Source organism: Acartia tonsa, chromosome 4 (genome assembly GCF_053477335.1).
Source record: "Acartia tonsa isolate MP-2025a chromosome 4, ASM5347733v1, whole genome shotgun sequence".
In the NCBI taxonomy this organism is placed as follows: domain Eukaryota; kingdom Metazoa; phylum Arthropoda; class Copepoda; order Calanoida; family Acartiidae; genus Acartia; species Acartia tonsa.
The window spans coordinates 31,986,264-32,008,063 of record NC_137263.1 but is presented as its reverse complement, the minus strand read 5'-3'; the positions used below and the strand labels follow the sequence as shown (position 1 = coordinate 32,008,063).

The following is a 21,800-nucleotide window of genomic DNA, read 5'->3' as shown; positions in this document are numbered from 1 at the left end:
CTAACTTTAAAGTTTAAACTTTCTCAGTTAAAATATACTGTTTTTTTTTCATCGGGAAAATCCAATCTTTTTAAAAATTATTTTGTTTAAAACAAGGACAAAAATGAACTGCGTTATGAATAAAAGAATCTACACAGCATAAATAATATATACTGCAATCACTATATGTAGAGACGGCGTCGACACTGGCTGCATTACTATAGTAAAGTAACTGACCGTCATACGGACATATCCTAGTAGCTGCGCCTCTAAAAATTTCATTCTAAAACAACATGTGGAATAAATATTTTTTTAAAAACAAAAAAAAATATGCATTTCTACAGTGACATAAAAATTATCAATTTAAACTTTTTAGTTTCAATTTAAATCATTTGATGTTACTAAAAAACAAAAATTTAAACAGCTATGTATAAGAGTACAAAATAAAAGCTGATTATTAAATTGACTATTTTTTTCTTAACACAAAAAGAGGTGAGTTATATTATATTAATGAGAATCTTGGTTTAGAAATATTAGAGCGAGATATGTTAGAATGCTTTTTCAACCAATTTTTCACGAATATTAAAATAAAAATAACTAAATTAATACCAGATTTGTTTGCACGGGCTTTCGCCCCTTCGGGACTAACAAAACTGGCTTTAATCTTACAAATGGTCATTTTAATATCCTAAGAAGCTGTCTATAATATGATGCGATAAATAACTGAAATTCAATTTTATTCAAAGAGCAGAAGGGGGGGGGGGGGGGGGGGGTTGTAATTAATTAGCATTTCCTATTAGCTATTGATTTTTTTTACAACATACGTATTGAAGTATTAACTTTGAATTATGTGATAATATAGGACAGTCCTACAACACCCCCCCCCCCCCACTCCCAAGATAACTCGAAATTTAATTCTTAAAGTCTTAAGACGCCGATTGAAATGATATAGCCTAGCTAATTTCTTAAATACCACGTGCCTTAATGAATCGAACGAAATTTATGTCATATAGGGCATGGTTTTGAAAACCGTTCACACATGAATCTATGTTGAAGTCTAATATTGTGAGTCATGGGATGGGAAAATCATGACAAAATTTCTCTCTCCCTCTCTGGCATATGGTTATTGGTGAAACCAATAAGTCTAGATGGCCAACACCTTAATTGGACCAATAGAAACACTCTAGTAACAATCCGAACACATTATTGATTAGAACATGTACATATTTCGAAACAAAAAGCAATTATTTATTTATTCCATCCAGATAATAGTCGGCTATTAAAAATTCTTATGAGGAAATTAAATTGGCGAAATTATATCCCTTTTAAAGTTAAACCGACTATTTAATTTGATTAATCATCGAAGCAATACATCTACTAGCGAAACCCTTAATCTTTAAACATATTTCTTAATATTTTTTCTCATGTACAGCTTAATAGTCAATGACTAATACATTAGAAATTAAATTTTTAGAAAAAATAGAAAATAATTCATAAAGTAAGCCATTGTCATTTGTCTATGACTAGTTGGTTGACTTGTATATTTAAAGCAAAAACATTATAAAACGTTGAGTAACCATAATTATTTACAATCCAATGTACCTTTACTCGTTGAATGCGCACAACAGCGAAAGGTAATTTTTTTTAGAGATATAAAAAATTTAGGTAATATTTATACAGTATGTAAAAAATGAGAGAAAAAATCTACAGTAATAATTTAATATAAATTATGAATTCAGTCTTAAAATGAAAACATAATGACAAAACGTAAAACATATCAAGCATAACAAGTAATTAAAAGAAAAAACCATCGTTTTATAACTTTGGTTTTGAGAGCTTTGCATTTGTAATTTGTTTATCAGGGAAAGGGGGAAAGGTTAATAAAAGATTAATCTTGCCAGCCATCATACTATATTGTCTTTGTAAAGAAATAGAGGGTAATAAATAAGGGGGAGGAAGGTTACCCTAAAATTCTGTAAAAGTGTGAGTTTTAAGGCTTAAAACAGTAGTAGAAAGATAATATTCACTTAATTTTTTTCACTAATATTTTTTCTATAGTTATTTTCAATAAGAAATACACATATTTAGTAAATATTATCGTTCTACTACTATTTTTAAGCCTTAATAAAACTCACACCTTTACGGAATTTTAGCACAACCTACCTCCCCCTTTATCTTTCATATGCCTAATCATATATCCCTGATAAATATGCAAGTGTTGTTATAGCATCCGTTATTTTTTTGTTACATCAAAAAATACATGAAAATGGCCAATTTTAATTATTAATATTATTTTTTAATTAAAAAATTTAGTTCTTGACTGACTAATTTTGAAACACGAAAAATATGATGAAATATTGTAAAAAGAGGGTGAATAAATTAAAAAAGTAAAGCTAAGATTTTATTCATCATTTAGTAGCTAGTAGACTGACTAAACATCGAACCAATTGTATATAAAAACAGGAATTTTTCCATTTTTTTTTGTTGCAAAAGTTTGTTTAGCTAATAAATAACCATACCTGTAGTTCTGGTTAAGGTTCCAAATCCTTCCTTCATCCGCGAGATTGCATTTCCACTCCGCCTACTCAGCGTGGGCGTGGTCATGGGTCCACCAAAGGCCGAAGAATCGCCGCCGTTAGCACTCACCAAACTTGTGCAGCTGCCAGACATCAGCCACTGGTTGCCGACCGAGCCGTCACCAGTAGTACGCATCATGCCGCCGGTTGCAGCCACTGGCGTGGCGGATATCACAGCCTTCAGGTATTCGTCAGCATCCGAGCTGCTGGGCAGGTCGTGTGAAGTGGCGGGATGGTCACCGTTGCTGCCCCCCTGATTATGTCCTCTCCACAAATAATCCTTAACCCCACGCCCTTGGAAACTAGCACCACGCAACAGTAAGGAACGAGAGCCAGGGTGCCTCCAGGTGGCAACAGGCAGACGGCCCTGGCGATAATGACGCGTCATTCGCCGAATACTGTCATCTGACATTCGGCCCGGCACGACTAGAAGCTGGGGATAGCTCTTGCAAGCTGCAAATTTGTGGTTGACGACAGTTATGCGCGTTGACACGGCGGGCTGGGCCGTTGTTGTACTCTTTAACGATACCGTCTCTAGGCTGCCAAGACCGAGCCGTTCCCAATCTTTATAGTACAGCTTCTCGCCTAAACGTTCCAGGCCTTTGCTGTCTAAGGGACCGGGTTTCATTGTGGGGTGAGGTGGAACTGGTATTTGGATGCTTATATCTGACATCTCATCCTCCTCGCGGAACCGTGACTCTGAGGAAAGGTCGGCGATGGACAGTCGGCCGTGCGTTGGCAGGACATTTGAGGGAAATGAAAATTTTGGGCTCTTTTTGTTTTTATTTTTCAGGCCCGTTGCCTTGGAAACGCTCTTTAGTGTTGTTTTCGCAATGCCGCGTATCGTTGAATATTTTGTGTTTTTATCCTTGTCCTTACCCGGGCCACCTGACAATGACATGTATCCGCGGTAAGCAAAGAAGTACCAGTTCGCCGGTTGGTATTGGGTGCGGCGCAGGGCTTGTTTAAACTTTTCTATTTGATCTTGTGACACTTCATCGTCAAACGCTGCCCTGATGAGTTGGAAGGTGCTGGAGCGTACCTGAATGCCCTCCTTCAGCACCTGGTCTATCTCGCTGACATACTCGTGCAGGGAGAGCTTCTTTTCTTGTGTGATGGAGGTAACGGGGAAGCTGCGAATCACTGTCTTCTCATTGGAGTAAGGATCAATAGGGTTGCCCTTGAAAATAAGGCGGTAATTTGTAAGGAATAGAGCACCTTCAGCTGGAAGGAGGCAAGGTCCGCCACTAGCACCGCCAAGGTGCTCGTTACGGCCGTCAGGTAGAAGGTAAGTGCGCAGTCTACAGTCAGAGATGAACTCTTCTCCCTGTAGCAAGCTAGGCTCATGTAATTTAGGCTTCTGAATTTGAGGCAAACCTTTGACACCAATAGCTACTTGCTCAAGCCCTTCCAAATGGGTTGAGACAGTCATTGGAATAAGCTGATGGAGATTTTTCAAATGATCTTCAGTAACACCCCCCTCACTGCACACTTTATCAACAAACTTTGTGAGAAACTTGTTCACCGCCTGACAATTGTCATTAGGCTCTGTGTCGTCAAATCCCGACTCTGCGTCAATCGAGTCAGATTCAGCCACACTGTTGGATATTGAGTTAGAGACAAGGTCGCTGTGATAGTCGTGGATAGACTTGTTGTTTGTGTTGCTGTGGTGGGGCTTCTGGTCCATCCGGATGAGGAAACACACCATGCGGTTCGTGTAGTGCAAGGCCTGTCCGTAAACAACCTGCTCTTCTTTGATTACACGTTCCTGACGAGCGTCATCGCTAAGGCCCGCCCATTTCTTCATTTCACTGGCGGCTATCTCCAGAACAGACGGTTGTTCTGGCTCAAGCAAAGCTGAACGGCGCACCTCGCGTGCCCGTGATCCAACATGCTTTTCCACCGAAAGCTGGGCGCTGGAGGCGGACACAACGTCCAGATAGTTGGAGTTGCCAGAACTGGTGCTGCTGGCATCAGCATCTATGGCCAGGTACAATTTTTTAATTTCCTTCTGGACGTCCGCGAAAAATGTTGCTTCCCAGAACAGGGTGTTTTGCCACACAGCATTGTCCTCTATGAGCAGAGTGTAGGCGAATTGGACAACGCCGCGCGACACCTTGCGACCGAAAACCTCGGCCAGCGGTAGAATGGCTGCGGCCACACCGTACATGTCCATATCAGAGTCATCCTAAACATAAATACAGTATTAAATTTAATTTTAAAACAATATAATATTGAATACATAACAAGATAACAACAAAGAAAAACTGTTATGCCTACAACAGTTCCACCAGTCAAGACTATCAATCATTGACCAATGTTATCATACACAATTCTAAAGATACCAAAGGCAATACCTATAGTTTTTCTATGGAAAATAAGGGGGGGGGGGGGGAAGTTTTGCCACTTTCGCTTACTCCGTGATTATTGGGCTAGGTATTTAAGTTAGACTATAGGTTATTTGGGATAAAAGTTTACTTTTGGGTAGTAGCTCACGTATTTTTAATCATTTTTTGGATAACCCCACCCCCTAGCCCCCCGGGGCTCAAAAACCCCCTAAAAATGAACCTAACCTTAATTTTCTCAGGAACAATTTGACCAATAGAGATGATTTTTTAAATTTAAGCTTTTATGCTTATAAACTAACTTTTAGTTTAGAAGTCACCCCCCTGCCGCCAACCCCTAGCCCTCCGGGGCACCAAAAAAACCCTAAAAATAAACCTAACCTCAATTTTCTCAGGAAACATTTGACCAATAGAGATGATTTTTTAAACTTAAGCTTTTATGCTTATAAACTAACTTTTAGTTTAGAAGTCACCCCCCTGCCGCCAACCCCTAGCCCTCCGGGGCTCCCAAAAAACCCTAAAAATGAACCTAACCTTAATTTTCTCAGGAAACATTTGACCATTAGAGATGATTTTTTAAACTTAAGCTTTTATGCTTATAAACTAACTTTTAGTTTAGAAGTCACCCCCCTGCCGCCAACCCCTAGCCCTCCGGGGCTCCAAAAAAACCCTAAAAATGAACCTAACCTTAATTTTCTCAGGAACCATTTGACCAATAGACAAGATTTTCAAAACTTAGGCTTTTATGCTTATAAACTAACTTCTAGTTTAGAAGTCATCCCTCTGCCGCCAACCCCTAGCCCTCCGGTGCTCCAAAAAACCCTAAAAATGAACCTAACCTTAATTTTCTCAGGAACCACTTGACTAATAGAGATGATTTCTTAAACTTAGGCTTTTATGGTTATAAACTAACTTTAAGTTTAAAAGTCCCCCCTGCCGCCAACATCTAGCCCCCCGGGGCTCAAAAAAAACCCTAAAATGAACCTAACTTTAATTAAAATTTCTTATTTGAAGAGTTAGAGGTACACTTATTAAACAAAATATGCATCTTTTTGGATGTTATTGACATATCTGCTTAAAAAATGAGAATTGGCCTCTAGGTTCAGGTGCTGCAGGCCTCCAGGTCCACTCTGGAGACAGGTAAAAATTAAAACTTCTTATTTGAAGAGTTAGAGGTACACTTATTAAACCAAATATACATCTTTTTGAATGTTATAGACATATCTGCTAGTGATGGGAATCCGGATCCGGAATCCGAATCCGGAATCCGCCCAATTTTCGGCCAATTTTGGAATCCGAATCCGGATCCGGAATCCGTTTTTTATAGCGGATTCCGGATTCTAAATTGGTAGGCTAAAATTACCGTCTTTTTTCTTACAACTCCCTCTGTTTGAAGGCAAAGATCAAAAAAAAATTTCTACATAACAAATTTTAATAATTACTAATGTGATGTAAATGTTTTAGTTATGCTGGAAGTCAACACTAAAAACAAATCAAGGCTTCAACCAAGTAACATAGTGATAAATTAACGAAAAAAAATATCCCTCTGTGACGGACGGCCTTTTAAAATACTGCTAGAATCCGGAATCCGAATCCGGAATCCGCCAAAAATAAGAATCCGGAATCCGCAAGAATCCGTCACTTTTTTTGACGGATTCCTTCAGAATCCGGAATCCGAATCCGGCCCAAAAATTCGACGGATTCCCATCCCTAATATCTGCTGAAAAATTAGAATCGGCCTCCAGGTTCAGATGCTGCAGGCCTCCAGGTCCACTCTGGAGACAGGTAAAAATTAAAATTTCTTATTTGAAGAGTTAAAGGTACACTTATAAAAACAAATATGCTACTTTTTGGATTTTATTGACATATCTGCTGAAAAAATGAGAATCAGCCTCCAGGTTCAGGTGCTGCAGGCTTCTAGGTCCACTCTCGACAGGTGAAAATTAAAATTTCTTATTTGAAGAGTTAGAGGTACACTTATTTTACCAAATATGCTACTTTTTGGATGTTATTGACATATCTGCTGGAAAAATTGAAATCGGTCTCCAGGTGGACACTGGAAAGGTAAAAAAAAAATTTCTTATTTGGCGAGTTAGAGGTTAACTTATAAAACAATCTATGCACTGTTTTTGATGTTAATAACATACTTGAAGATAAAATTTAAATCGGCCTCCAAGTTCAGGTGCTGCAGGCCTCCAGTTCAACTCTAGACATGAAAAAATTTAAATTCTTAATTTAAGAGTTAGAGGTCAATTCACAAGAAAATAAGCATCTTGTTGGATAATATTACCATTTTTAAAGAAAAAAATAAAATCGGCCTCCAGGTACTGCAGGCTTCCAGATGGCTTTTTGGGGGTATTTTCAGATATTTTCGCTGTTTTTTTAGACATGTTAGGTATCATATTCATTGATACTTTTTGATATGGACACTTTTACCTGCGTCTTGGTGACCGCTGGTTGCAGCTGGCCAGGTGAATATCTGAACTTGGAGCCAATTTAATATTTTTCTCCAGAAATAGTAATAACAGCCAAAAGATCCATATTCTGTTTTATAAGTTGACCTCTAACTCTTCAAATAAGAAATTTCAATTTTTACCTGTCCAGAATAGACCTGGAGGCCTGCAGCACCTGAAACTGGGAGCCGATTTTAAATTTTTCAGCAGTTTTGTCAATAACATCCAAAAGGATGCATATTTGGTTTTTATAAGTGTACCTCTAACTCTTCAAATAAGAAATTTTAATTTTTACCTGTCTCCAATGGACCTGGAGGCCTGCAGAACCTGAACCTGGAGGCTGATTCTAATTTTTTCTGCAAATATGTCAATAACGTTCAAAAGAAGCATATTTGGTTTAATAAGTGTACCTCTAACTCTTCAAATAAGAAATTTTAATTTTTACCTGTCTCCAGAGTGGACCTGGAGGCCTGCAGCACCTGAACCTGGAGGCTGATTCTAATTTTTTCAGCAAATATGTCAATAACATCCAAAAATAAGCATATTTGGTTTAATAAATGTAAATCTAACTCTTCAAATAAGAAATTATAATTAAGGTTAGGTTCATTTTTAGGGTTTTTTTAGCCCCGGGGGGCTAAGGGTTGGCACAAGGGGGGTTGACTTCTAAACTTAAAGTTAGTTTAAAACCATAAAAGCTTAAGTTTAAGAAATCATCTCTATTGGTCAAATGGTTCCTGAGAAAATTAAGGTTAGGTTCATATTTAGGGTTTTTTTGAGCCTCGGAGGGCTAGGGGTTTGCGGCAGGGGGGTGACTTCTAAACTATAAGTTAGTTTATAACCATAAAAGCTTAAGTTTAAAAAATCATGTCTATTGGTCAAATGGTTCCTGAGAAAATTAAAGTTAGGTTCATTTTTAGGGTTTTTTGGAGTCCCGGAGGGCTAGAGGTTGGCAGCAGGGGGGTGACTTCTAAACTAGAAGTTAGTTTACACGCATAAAAGCTTAAGTTTAAAAAATCATGTCTATTGGTCAAATGGTTCCTGAGAAAATTAAGGTTAGGTTCATTTTTAGGGTTTTTTTGGAGCCCCGGAGGGCTAGGGGTTGGCGGCAGGGGGGTGACTTCTAAACTAGAAGTTAGTTTACACGCATAAAAGCTTAGGTTTAAAAAATCATCTCTATTGGTCAAATTGTTCCTGAGAAAATTAAGGTTAGGTTCATTTTTAGGGGGTTTTTGAGCCCCGGGGGGCTTGGGGGGTGGGGTTATCCAAAAAATGATTAAAAATACGTGAGCTACTACCCAAAAGTAAACTTTTATCCCAAATAACCTATAGTCTAACTTTAATACCTAGCCCAATAATCACGGAGTAAGCGAAAGTGGCAAAACTTCCCCCCCCCCTTCCTATAAATCGTTTCACGGCTAATTTTCAAAAGAGTAAAATAGAGGAAGCAAATATGTGAATAATTCTAATTTTTAAACTTGAAAATGTTAAGCACATGGGTTCTTAACAATTTAACATTTATAAAAATCACAAATAAAGGGAAATTAATTTAAGCTAAAAAATCAAGGGAAGAAAAATTATGAAGCAATTATAAGGGGGGAAGCGGATGTGCCACTTTTTGAAACCAAAACTAAAAGTCAAAGGAACTCAACTAAAAAAAGAGTTACAGGTCTGAGATTTTGCATGGCAGTTGCTTTATAGGGTTACAATATGGAACAGTGAAGAAACGGCGGTGCAACCGCCGAAAACCGCCGAGAAATTGCAAAAAAAAATTCGGCGGGAAACGGCGGTTTTCGGCGGTTGAACCGCCGTTTCTTCACAGTTCCATCTTGTACCCCTATAAAGCAACTGCCATGCAAAATCTCAGACCTGTAACTCTTTTTTTAGTCGAGTTCCTTTGTTGTCTTTTAGTTTTGGTTTCAAAAAGTGGCACATCCGCCTCCCCCTTTTATCTTTCTATTCTAAATTGAATATAAGATGTCCGTACACTTATTCCCAAATGTAAAGTAGTCAAGTTTTTGCCTGTCCCTTAAGATAACACTAACCAGATTGAGGTTTCCGTCTTAGAAATGTTCTGCAAAGGTCCTGGGTTGGTTTGGGCAATTTCTTTTCTAGGTTTGGTTTTAGGCTATATTTCTGCCCCCATCCTCCACATTTGAAACCAAAGCCCTAAGATGCAAGGGGCGGAGTTACAAGTAATGTAAATTGCAAAATGATCTCAAAGTAGCAGATTGTATTTTTCCAGTATGGCTTCAAAACTGATAAAGATTCGGTCAGTGGATTAGAAGCGGTTTTGAGCCACACTGAAAAATCATGTATCGCATTGTATTAAAATTAATGCTGGTTTTGTTGCCCATTATTTTGGTCCATTGGGGATAACAAAACTTGAGCTAATCTTTTAATTTTTAATTCACTATCCGTGCAGGAAACTTACGGTAATACGATGCGATAGATAACTATACTTTTACTTTTATCCGTGATTTTGCACATGTAGAATACATATGATAAGAACATAAAATATCCAAGTAAATTAGATACACTTAAATCTCAGCACTGCATATGTTTGTACATAATATTAAATGGACATTCTGCTACTTAGGATTTTTTATTATGTAGATATATCAAATGGACATTCTGTTACTTGATTTTTTTATTTAGAAATACTAGTTGCTTCGCCTCTAGACTTCAGAGGAAGAAAGGCGAGGTCATGAAAATAGCCTAAAACCAACCCAAGACAATTATAAGCTTTCCTGAAAAGCACAACCAATTTAATCCAGCCATTTCCGAGATATTTAGCTTTATTCTGCAACTTATATTATTTTTTTGCGTATTCTTTCTTTAAGATGCCGTAAATGCTAGCTACGCTGAAATTAACAAGAACTAAATTAGATTTAAAATGAAGTTCTAAACAACCAATAATGATATAGGAATGCCATTTAACTCTCCTCCCCTCCCCCCTCCCTTTTAAATTCTAATTTATATTTATAAATTCACATTGTATAATATCATAAAAACTGCATCGATTCAGGGACAAGGGTATAGGAGAAGGACAATAAATTAAACCTCCTTCCGATTTTGATGTGCGAAATTCTGTATTTATTAGCAACTAAATATTATGGAGATAAAAGGGTTGTAGATTAATTTCCCCTCCACCTACTCCATCCCTGCGTGTAATAAAGATCTTTGTTTTCTGGTGGTGTGAACAAATAAAGGATATACTATTACTTGGATGTTGCACCAGATTTTCATGTACTCTGATAAAGTGATGCTCGCAGCTGGCTAATATAACGATACCTCCATCCAACCCTTTCCATCCTCTCCTACTGGATAAACGAACTCACCAATAAATGAGGTCTATATTACTAAATTGACGACAAATATCCAAGTATATCCTATATCCATTGAACGAATCTTTCATCGAGTAAAATTGAAAAATTGAGATTTATTAAAATGAATATTGAACAAAAAGCTTTCTTTGTGAAATTCATAAACCCTAAATATAAGAGGTGGTATGTTTGATTGTCTGTATGTGTGTTTGTACCGCTAATCGCTATTAATGGCTCTCCTTTACCGTGAAGATTTTTCTAGATACAAGGTGTTCTTTATGTATTTTTACCCTGATTATATAAAGCAGGAAATGCATTTGAAAAATATACCTGAAACAAGTATTTAAATTCGAACTTCAAAAAACTAAAAGAACATTATAAATCCTTCATATTTTTCTCAAAATTCTTATTCATTAGTCTTTGTTAATAATGCTATGATAAAAGATCGTAAATAAAGCTGAATACAAATTATTAAGCATAACAAATGTATATACAAGAATGGCTACACCCATATGGAGCGAAACAAAGATAATTTAATAATAACAAACTGAAGTAAAAGCTAAGTTATCTGTAGAAAAGCAGGGATAAGGGATGGGAAACGTAGGAAAATATTATTTCAGGCCTATTTCAAGCCTAGGCCTATTTCTAGCCTAATAAACCAGTTTTGGGATAGCGCAGTGGTTCGTATAAAATGCTAATGAAAAAGCTGTGTGTGTGTGTGTAGATACAAGTATAGAATCAAATTCAGGTAGCTAGTTTAAAGTAAAAAACATAACTTTTTATAAACCTATATATTAATGGCTTTTGTTAAAATGAAGTTTTTTCTCTCCCAAAATTTTTTATCTTTTACTTTGGTAATTTGAACTGTCAGAAAGCTATCGTTGGGTTTCCCTCAGACAGATTTTAGTTTGTATTATTTGCATTTTTATTAATGAGTAAAAATTTTATTTGAAAATTTCATTGCTAATTAAAATTCAAAATAAATAAATAAATATGCACTTGGGTAACATTCTATCAAGTTCTTTGGATACTATACTGGATATAATGTAATGATATATCTGTACTGTGTTGTATTGTACAAAAATTAGGGTGAAGGTGTTGTATCATTTCCGTACTAAATTTTTAGAATTCAAAATACAACATCTAATTTATAAACTACCAAATGAAAATTCGTAGCTACCTTCTTTCCAAAAAAATAATCCCGTTATTTTTGTTTTTTCTATGTGGCCCTTTTTTAATGTTTAACTCTAAGCAGATTTAATAATTAAACTAATGTGATCTAACACCATTTATATTTATTTTTTCGTAGCAGACGAAATCATTATTTTTTCTATAATTGTCTGCTTCTAAAATTTCCGCCATCTGTGATTTGGGCTTGTTTTGTATCAACCAATCACCAATTGGCTCCGCCAATTGGTGATTGGTTGATACAAAACAAGCCCAAATCACAGAACACTATTGGTTTAGAGCGGTAGCCAATATGAGCCGTCCGCCAGTAAGGTCATTAAATTAGGCAAATGGTAAAAGTTGCATGATCCCTTTCAAAACCAGGCCGAGACCTAATTTATGGCCAGGTTTCCTATCCCTTATCCCTGGTAGAAAAGATGCTGATTAGTCGTTAAAATCTTGACAAAAAATTATCTTATATGGCAGCTGAGTAAATCGCACTGTCCACAACTTATCACAAAGTCCTATGAAGTGGAAAGGACGTACTTACAAAGTGAGTTTTAGAATAGCTGTTCTTTGGCCAAGATAATCTTTTTAAAAAAAGCTAAGTAGGCAGATTCTCAATTAACACTGACATTTGGACGCGTAGCGAGTTATAGAGCAGTTTCGCTACTAATAAGCTACTTAACAACGTATCTGTTGCATCCAACCAACTGAAAGGGCAAGGAAGAAAAATGTATTTGTAAGGGTCGTTGGCAAAAATTTAACCGACAATAGTAAAGTAGCTGGATTTTTGACAAAAATATTTTTTGTTTTTCCATGTCAAAAGCACAATTATGTTGCGTTTGCTTATCATTTCACTATTCGTAATAATGGTCTAACAGGGATATACCAATTACAAATAATTTTAACTCTATTAAGTAAAAACTTCTGTATTTTGTAGCATAAAATACGGGGAAAGGGGATAAGGTGTTTTACTTTTTTATAGGCTAGTGGCAAAAATACAACAATTGTACTTTTTTTCAGTTGTGAAAATGGCAGTAACTCTGATATAGTGAATGCGTTTAAATGAAGTTTACGGTCATTTGCTAATCTAAATAACTGTTAATATTATAATCATATCAATTAACAAGGATGATAAAATGATTTTGAAGCAAATATTTTTTACAATTTTGGTCCGTCAGTCTGTAACGGATAAATTGTCCTATCGTTTTCAAACTTGGCATAATGATTCGTGTAACATGTGTAAATTGAATAATGTTGCAAGCACAGCTTCTCTATAATTAACTATGAAAATGCAAGTATGTCCGTTTGAGGCAGCCTGTAATAAGTTATTTGGGGAGAGTTTTAAATAGACTTCAAAATAACAATAGAATAACAATCCGATATTTTTTTTCTACTATGGTAAAAAAAAATACCTATGCAAAAATTAAATTTTTTCTCGAATGTTTGTTGCTTGAATAAATAATATTTTATTAGGAAAGCCAATAATATAAACATAAGCTTGATTGTTTAAGTTTATATTAGAGTGTGTATTTGTGTGCTAGCAATAAAATAAACAATTTTATTGAAATGAAATATAGAATTCCCTAACAACAGGAAAGCTATTTTCTCTTCTTTAAATACAAGTACCTAGCCTTTAAATATGTTTTAAATTATCGAGGAATAATAGCTATAAACCTGCTACAGGGAATAATATGTGGTAGTAGTATAGTAGTGCGTTTATAGAAGTTAAGATATCCCAATCGGCTAGGGGCTTACATAAAATGGAGAACTCAATCGGTTTAGTGTTGAGCGAGATCTTATTTGACAAACAACAAACCTGATTACTTTATATAATACTAGAGGCCTCTAGATGAAGATATAAATCAAAGTAAATGAGCCAAATTATGGCATTCCTTTTTACATATGTAACGATTAAACTAGCCTAGGAAATAAGTCTAATGTATCATGTACAGTACACTTAAGTAAGCGGATAAACGGTAGCAGATGAACCAACCTGAAGGGCGGCGTTCAGGAGCCTGACTACCAAATCAAACTGTTGGTGCTCCAGCATGACCTGGTTCCTGTTGGCGTGGATACCCAGCTCCTCACACAGCGCCAACCTCGCGTCCTACAATATTAATACAATAGTTAAATTGATTGTTTTGTTTAATTTCAAGATAAAAGCTATATTTCTTAAATATAATATCTATGTATTGTATATATTAACTACTCGCTTCGCCCCTAGCCTCTAGGAAAGGTTGATAGTCAAGAATTCGTCTAAGGTCACCCATGGCATCTATAAAGCTTCCCTAAAATGTTCAGACCAGCATTTTCCGAAATCTTTCGCTTCATACTAAACGACTTTCTATGATAGGATTGTAAATTTTGTAATCACGAAATACTACCTATAGGTAGATATTTTAAACGGCTAGATTTATAAAATAATAAAAAATGCATAAACTAATAAGAAATATGAGAAAGATAGGTATGTCGAATCAAGATTTTTTAATACCCAGATAAAATAACCTACCAATAATTTATTTAGAGATATTTGTAAAGCTATTATTTTAGTTCAGTTTAGTGCCTATTTTCTTATTTATCGATTATCCTACAAGTAACAAAAATCAATAAAAAAAAACATGTTTTTTTTCCAGCTACATATGTATCCAAAGCAGTGCTTGAAACACGTGTGTTATACTTTTATATACAAACATTATGAAGATTATTAATCATATTAATGATTATGTGTGAGGAACGATATATAAAACTTGCAACAAAATCAATGACAAACAGATGAAGTCATCAAAATTTCAAAAGCTACATGTATAGAAGTGGCTTGAAGATAATGATACAAAATACATAAAAAAAAATATTACAATACCTTTGATTTCAGGGCCCTTATAACAGCTGGAAACGTCTTCTTTGCTTCCGAAATTTTATTTTCAAAAATGTTCCTAATGCAAACCCGCAAAACTTCAAGTTTTCGCGCCGAATACGGCGCCTGAACAACGGTAGCTGTTGCCGCCGACGGCGAGACCATCACCGAATGTCCCGACGTTAGGGACGAGGTTGATAGTCGACCGTGGCCGTTGTTATGACCATTACCGACCGCCGCTGGTATCACAACACTTTGAATATGCATATTGTTAGCGCCAAGTTTTTGTCCCATAGGCACTAGCTTGTACTGACTAGAAGAAGTGGATGTGTTGCTGTTGCTGCGCTCCAGCTTGGCCTTGCGAGTCGCCTGGGACTCGTTGATAATGCTCTGGACCAGGTATCCGTCCAGCACCGGGAATATTGGCTGGTGCACCCGCATCATATGACCCTCTGTCGGCAGCGGGATTGAGATCCGAAAGTTCTGGCCGTTGGTAAAATGAGAGCTCCAATAGTTTTCGTTGTCATACAGTTTTTTTCCCAACTCTTTTATGTGCGCAATCATAAGCCGACGATCAGCCGCCTCAGCTGTTAGCTGCTCACCAATATCGGCGTATAGTTCGTCAAAAATGTCACAGAACCGCCATGGCGGTCCGCGAGAGCTTATAAACTCGTTAAAAAACATACAGTTCAGAAATCTTTGCATAAAATCACAGTCTTGGGAGAGGTTGCGCATCCCGAGGAAGGCTGCCTTGTGGAAGGCGATGTAGGGCTGCGGATGAATGCGCACCAGGGTCAGGCAGGCGCGGTAGCCCTGCAGCAGCTGTACCATCAGCCGCAATATGACAGCGCGCAACTCCTTGTCTAGGACTTCGACAGATCGGCTGTCGCCGGAATTGCTGCTGCCGCCCGACATTGCAGCGAAGGCCGAGTCGGCGCGGCTGAGCTCTGGATGTAGAATGAGGGAAAGTTCTGTTTGAACTTGAGTTAATAGCGGTTCCATCACCTGAAATTGAGAAATGATTAGATACCTAAGAAAACTGCAGCTTAAATGTTAATATTTTAATACATTGAGATTCATAAAAATTCCTATCCTATTATATAAAGAAGTAAGATGAAGCCTAAAATATCAATAACTACTGAACCGATTTTAAGCTTCACATAGGGACTGTGTTGGTTTTAGGCGAATCAATTTTCAGATTTAAGTCTTTGATGGTATTAATCTATTTTCTAGCCCAAATCAATAATGTTTGGTTAGGTAGGTAGTAGACTATTTACGAAATGTTTCCAAAAAAAGAATTGCCTACCTTCTACCTAATCAAAAATTGCAGTTCCTCTTTAATAATGCTAATTAACAAAATATGTGTATATTGTGATGAAAAAAAACCCAGCCATACCTGGTAAGTGACCATATTCTGTGGGATACTGATACATCCTCCGTCCAGGTCTACCAGAATTACGTCCAGAATTTCAGCTAAAAATAAATTTCATTGCATTCCTGTTTTTTTTTCATTACTATAATACAGTTCTCTAATAGCGAGTCTTAATGGATTTTTTAAAAAGACATAAGTTCATAACAGTGTTTTCTACGAATCGAAGAGTATAAAGTTGCTAACAAATCATTACAATAACAATAAACCTAACATCACCTATAGTAAAATGCAAATGAAAACTCCACCCCCCCACCCCCTTCCTTATTATTTTGATTTTTTAAAAAGGAGTGGTGGGAGAGGGGGGAAGTATGTGGTCAACAAGGAACTATGAGGGAAAACACCAACGAGTCTAAATGCTCATCCCTCTTTAATGTTTCTTATGTAGATACCCTTTACGTGTTGTTTTCATATGTATAAATCTTATAATTTTAACACCTAATTCCAAATAGATTTATAAAGATAGCTGTCATAACAAATGTTACAAAAACAATCAGATTCAATGGACAGAAATTTGAGACGTAAGGAAAAATATAATCTAATCTCATGTTATCATAACATCTAATTAAAAATAAAGATAACGTTACATGTAAATTATAATTATTTATTAGTGTTATTATTTTTTATCTAATCTTTGAAATGATTTACGTTACCAAACTAAAAATCATATTTACATCACTGGTAAAGATATTTTTGTAACATTTTCTAGTATGATTTAAAATCAAATTCATATCCATGTCTTAAAACCAGCTTTGAAACATATTGAAGAACCATGTATTGCATCGTCTTATAGACAATTTTACACGAAAAAGAAAATAATATAAGAGTTAATCCAAAAGTACTGGGTAACAGTACTAGAATGAAATATTTTTTTCTGTTCGCGGAATACTGTCTATAATACGATTTGTTGCTATGGTAGACAGAATACACTTGTTGTAGAGAAGCTGCACTGCAATAATCCTTTTTACACTTGTAATAAAGAACAAAAACACAGGGGTGCATATTCTGATTCATTTGCCAGAAATATTGAATCCCCTCCCCCCTAGTTCAAATAATAAATATTAAGTATGACCAGCTTTTAAACACTATTTATGATATATATTTGTATTTCATTATGATATACATGAGAAATACAAAGTTAAGACTATTTTCAAGGAACATGAGAAATATTTGTAATAATTTAATGTTCTCTTTTTATATTACCTTAGTAAATACCCCCCCCCCCCCCCCCCCCCTTAGCACATGCAGAATATACACCCCTGCAAAAACCTAAGTAAATAATGATAAAATACTTACATATATGTTCTTTGTTGATGGAATGAACACCTGAAAAAAGAAAAAATATTAAAAGGTTTTTACAATGAATAAAATATTTTTTATTATTTCTGCTGAATATTATGTTATTTTCTACATACAAATCAATTTTAAGATTTTTTTTCTTTTTTTACAGGAAAAATATACCTATTTAATAATATAAGATGACAATATTCACTAATGGCGAAGTAGATAAGAAACTAAGTATTTTCCATGAATACAGGAACAGAAAACGAACATAATGAGTTAAAGAGTGGATTTTCTCTTATCATAGAATTTTTTCAACATGAATTTGAGGCATCTATCCTAAAAAGAAGTGAAAAAAATTTCCCTTTATACATATGTATCTTACAGAAGACAGACATTTCAAATTGTAAAGAAGCTTCACTATTAAAAATTATAACAATGGAAAATGTAACTTAACTTAATTCAACAAAATTCTTAGGTACCTGTGTATTTTTTTCAATGTTTAAAAATGATAAAATCATCAAATAGAACAACATTAGTTATTGATGTTTTTTAAAGCGATTAAGTCAAATTGACATATTTTATAATTTAAGAAAATGTAAATCTTGGAGAAGTGCAAAACAAAAACAATAATACACACACACACTTACAAATCTAACAAATATAGAATGCATGGTAAAACAGGGAAGGATATTAAATCTGAAGCAAATTATTTTTACCTCAAACAAATTATTTTCAACAATTTATTTGGTAGTATTAATTTCAGCTTCGTGTTTCTAACATATTTTTAAAAATTCCTCTTTATGAGCGAAAAGTTGGGAGCAAAAGAGTTTCTTGATGTTTACGAATTGTACAAATATAAATCTGAGCCATTTATTCTACAACAAAAAAAAAGATGCATTTTCAAACTTTCCAAGGTCATCATTTCAAATGATAAATAAAATAATAACAAGGACGATAACGTAGCGAAGTTAGTAAAAAAAAATAGCTGAACATTTTGCATTAAATTGAAACAGAGTTGACCATAATAAAAATATCACGAAAGAAAAATAATTAGGTATTGCAATCGATATAATATTACTTGGATGTTCGCCATCCTTGCTAATAGATGAACGAACTGACCAATTAATGGCCATTATTAACAAGATAAATTGACGACAAAATTTTCCCCTGTCAATATAATATCCACGCATTTATTTACGTCATTTAGAGAGCCCTCAGCTCAGAGATCACTACGGGCGTGTAGCCGCTTGTAATAAAATGCCATTTGCCATGTAAATATAAAAATCTAAATTTGTCTTATCACTGATTCCCTGAAAATTAACTGAATTGCATAAGAACTAGAATCCGCATTTCTGTTTATTTTATTTCTTGCTCTGAGCCTACGTCGGCGGTATCTTTCTTTTAGTTTACACATTCCTATTCTTACCTACCTACCTAGTTCTATCAGGGATTAAAGGATTATCATCATGTCTATAGGCCTTGAGAAAGTTAAATAATCATAAATAATACACAAACTGAAAATAAAATATCCTAAAACCATCCCGGGACCTATGTGAAGCTTCCATAAGAGTAAGAACTAAATCAGCTCTGTATTTATCGAAAACTTAAGCTTCAGACCCTACTTCTTTCTATAATAGTACAAATTAAAGGATTGAATATTTGTCGATTAGAATGTTTATAAACACACGTTTTCTTCGCTTGCGTCTTAATATTATTGTCTTTTTGATTTTTCTTATCACATTTATTAAGTTTAGCGTCGGTCTTCAGTATTAAAATATTTTATAAAATACTTTTATCAAAATGCATTATAAGTTATGGGCGTTGGAATAATTCTAAAAATGATCCCCGTTTACCTTACACTCCTCTATTTTACACTAAAGAATATTAAACAAATATGAGCTACACCTTTCTCTCAACCCACAATATACCCATGTAAGATGATGTTGCATTCATTTCAGGGATAAGATAATGGACGATAAATTGATATAGATCCCCAATCATGTGAAACATAATACCCCTTCTACAGATTAAAATTATTATTTGGAGAGTTAGGACACTAATAGTTTTGAACCAACCAATTAAAATACAATTGAGTTCCCTAAAGTTTAAGTGCCAAAGATATGCTTAGAATACTTTGGGTTTGTAATTTACTGTCCAACATCCCCTCCCTCCCTGATTAATTATAAAAGTATATGTAATGGGCAGGACAAGAAAACAAATTACAGGCTGCTTCAGAATAAATTCAAATTCTAGTTGTCTACAGGCGATAAGATATGCACCTATACAATTTCATGGAAATATTTCAAAAATTTCAAACAGAATGATTTTTAAAAACCTGACTATAACACGCAGACATAGGTACCTAATAAAAATTAAGATGCAAATATAAATGTTTTGAGAAAAAAAATTACATTTGTATTTTAATACAGCAAAACTAGGATTTATGTCGTTATTAAACCTATCACTTTCCTTAATTATTTTTATTACGGATTTTAGTATCAATTTCTTGTTGATAATTTTTAATTAAATCGTTAGAAAAAAAAGCCATACAAATATCAACAATTACTTTGTCTGTCTGTCTGTTAGTCAGTCAGTCAGTCATCTCCTTGTCCGTATTCCTATCTATGTTCCATACTTATGGATGTTGCCATCCTTGTTAGTAAATAGTTTTGTATATATGGGTGAATTGACCAGACCGCTTAGTTACAAAAATAAACTCAAATACATTAAACACATAAAAGTGTATTTTTGTCCTTCATTAATTTTTAATTTGATGAAGAAAAAATTAAAGAATTTTATTAAATGATTGTTTAAATGAAATATTAACGAAACTAAAATATTAGCTGTTTATATCCTGAATATGTGTTAAAACTGGTGAAAATTCTTATCAAAAAGTCAATAAATCAAACATTGCATTACTCAAACGTTGCAGTTTAATATAATGAGAATTACATATAACTACAAATAAATTCAGCAAGTACGGGAAACAATATACTTTAATCTTTAGACTGTAAATAAACAACTCTTTGATTGCACAAACTTTGTTTTGAATTCTAACCTTAGATAATCTCTATGCTATAACACTAATCAATAAATGCCAAACATTTTAGCCATTGATGCACTTTAACCGAGACTCATTACGTCCGTGAGATCTTATGGAAACATCTTATTTAAACACTATCTTACCCATTATGTGTGGAAAAGGATTGCTGAGATAATCTAAAAAGCAGGATAAGCTGGGCAGGATTGGAACAACCGCGTGCATGTACTTCAACGGGTATATCAAGGAAGTCAGGGCCAGGGAGCTGTCCGTTAACCGGGAGAAGGATTGGGAGTGTAGTAAGATTTTTTGTTCTGTTAACACAGCACAGAATAGTGTTAACACGTTGTTAATGCCTAATTGTTGGAATAGCAAAGCTACTCTGGAACCGGTAACGGGTAGGTCGGGGTATAGGGCCGGCTGAACAACTTGCCGGTCATTCGCACCTAGGCTGAATGTCAGCGGTGCAGCGGTTGGCCCAGGCTCGGGGAGCCTCAGTTCGCCTAGCATATTTCCAACCAGGGTTTCAAGGCGGATAGGCTCGCCTCCCCGCATCGCCATTCGTTCCACATAGACTGTGTAAACCAGACCGAGACAGTTGCGAAACAGCTCGGGCATGTCATGGCGCGATAACAGTATAAGGCACTTGGGCGCAAACATGACACTGTCGTCCAGGGGCAAGGAGATGCTGTTATTGTGATGGTGGGGGGAGGAGTGATGTGCATGGCGGGGCAGGGAGGAGCCCCGCAGGGTCACCATGGACATTCCTCCGCCCTTCCCATCCTCCTCATCCTCGTCTACGCCTCGAAGCTCAAGGTCAGACTGTTCAGAAAGTGTTTTCAATATAATTTTCTTCATTATTAATAGATAAAAGACCTTTCTTTAAAAAATGTCTCACATAAAAAAAATGTTACTGATATTCATGAATCATGGTTTAAAGTAAATGCTCTGCTTGGACATCTTACAATAAATAATAATTAAAGCAAATTATTTTTAAAATTTCTCTTTTTTATTCCTAGATATTTTTTTTTATGGTCATTCTATTCTATTTATTCCATTGCTCAATTGATAAAAAAAATCTGCTAAATCAGCTTACATAATTTTTTCATATTTTATCAATTGCTGATTTAGAATTCGATGATAAAAATGATACAAAATATCTGATTATACAATTTTTATCTCTTAATTACAAATCAAAAACTCTAATTAGGATTTTGTTTGACTTCGCAAATCTTGAATTCTATATAAGTTTCATAAATAAATATCTATAATTGCCAAGATTTAATTACAGAGGATAGATTTCATTGTCATATGAAAAAAATCTTATACCCCACCACCCCCTAG

At 35.2% G+C, this 21,800-nt stretch overlaps 1 protein-coding gene across 1 annotated transcript in view; it reads right to left on the bottom strand.

Moving 5' to 3' along the window:
* Positions 1-21,314, bottom strand: part of Sbf (SET domain binding factor) — a 44,560-nt gene extending 23,246 nt beyond the window's left edge. Inside the window, exons 1-6 of the mRNA XM_080155407.1 lie at positions 20,603-21,314; positions 17,429-17,458; positions 16,100-16,176; positions 14,710-15,708; positions 13,843-13,956; positions 2,499-4,743 (exon numbers count right to left, since the gene is read on the bottom strand). Of these exons, the coding sequence (XP_080011533.1) occupies positions 2,499-4,743; positions 13,843-13,956; positions 14,710-15,708; positions 16,100-16,176; positions 17,429-17,458; positions 20,603-21,314 (4,177 nt within the window). The remainder of the gene's footprint in view (positions 1-2,498; positions 4,744-13,842; positions 13,957-14,709; positions 15,709-16,099; positions 16,177-17,428; positions 17,459-20,602) is intronic.
* Between the last annotated feature and the right edge of the window lie 486 nt (positions 21,315-21,800).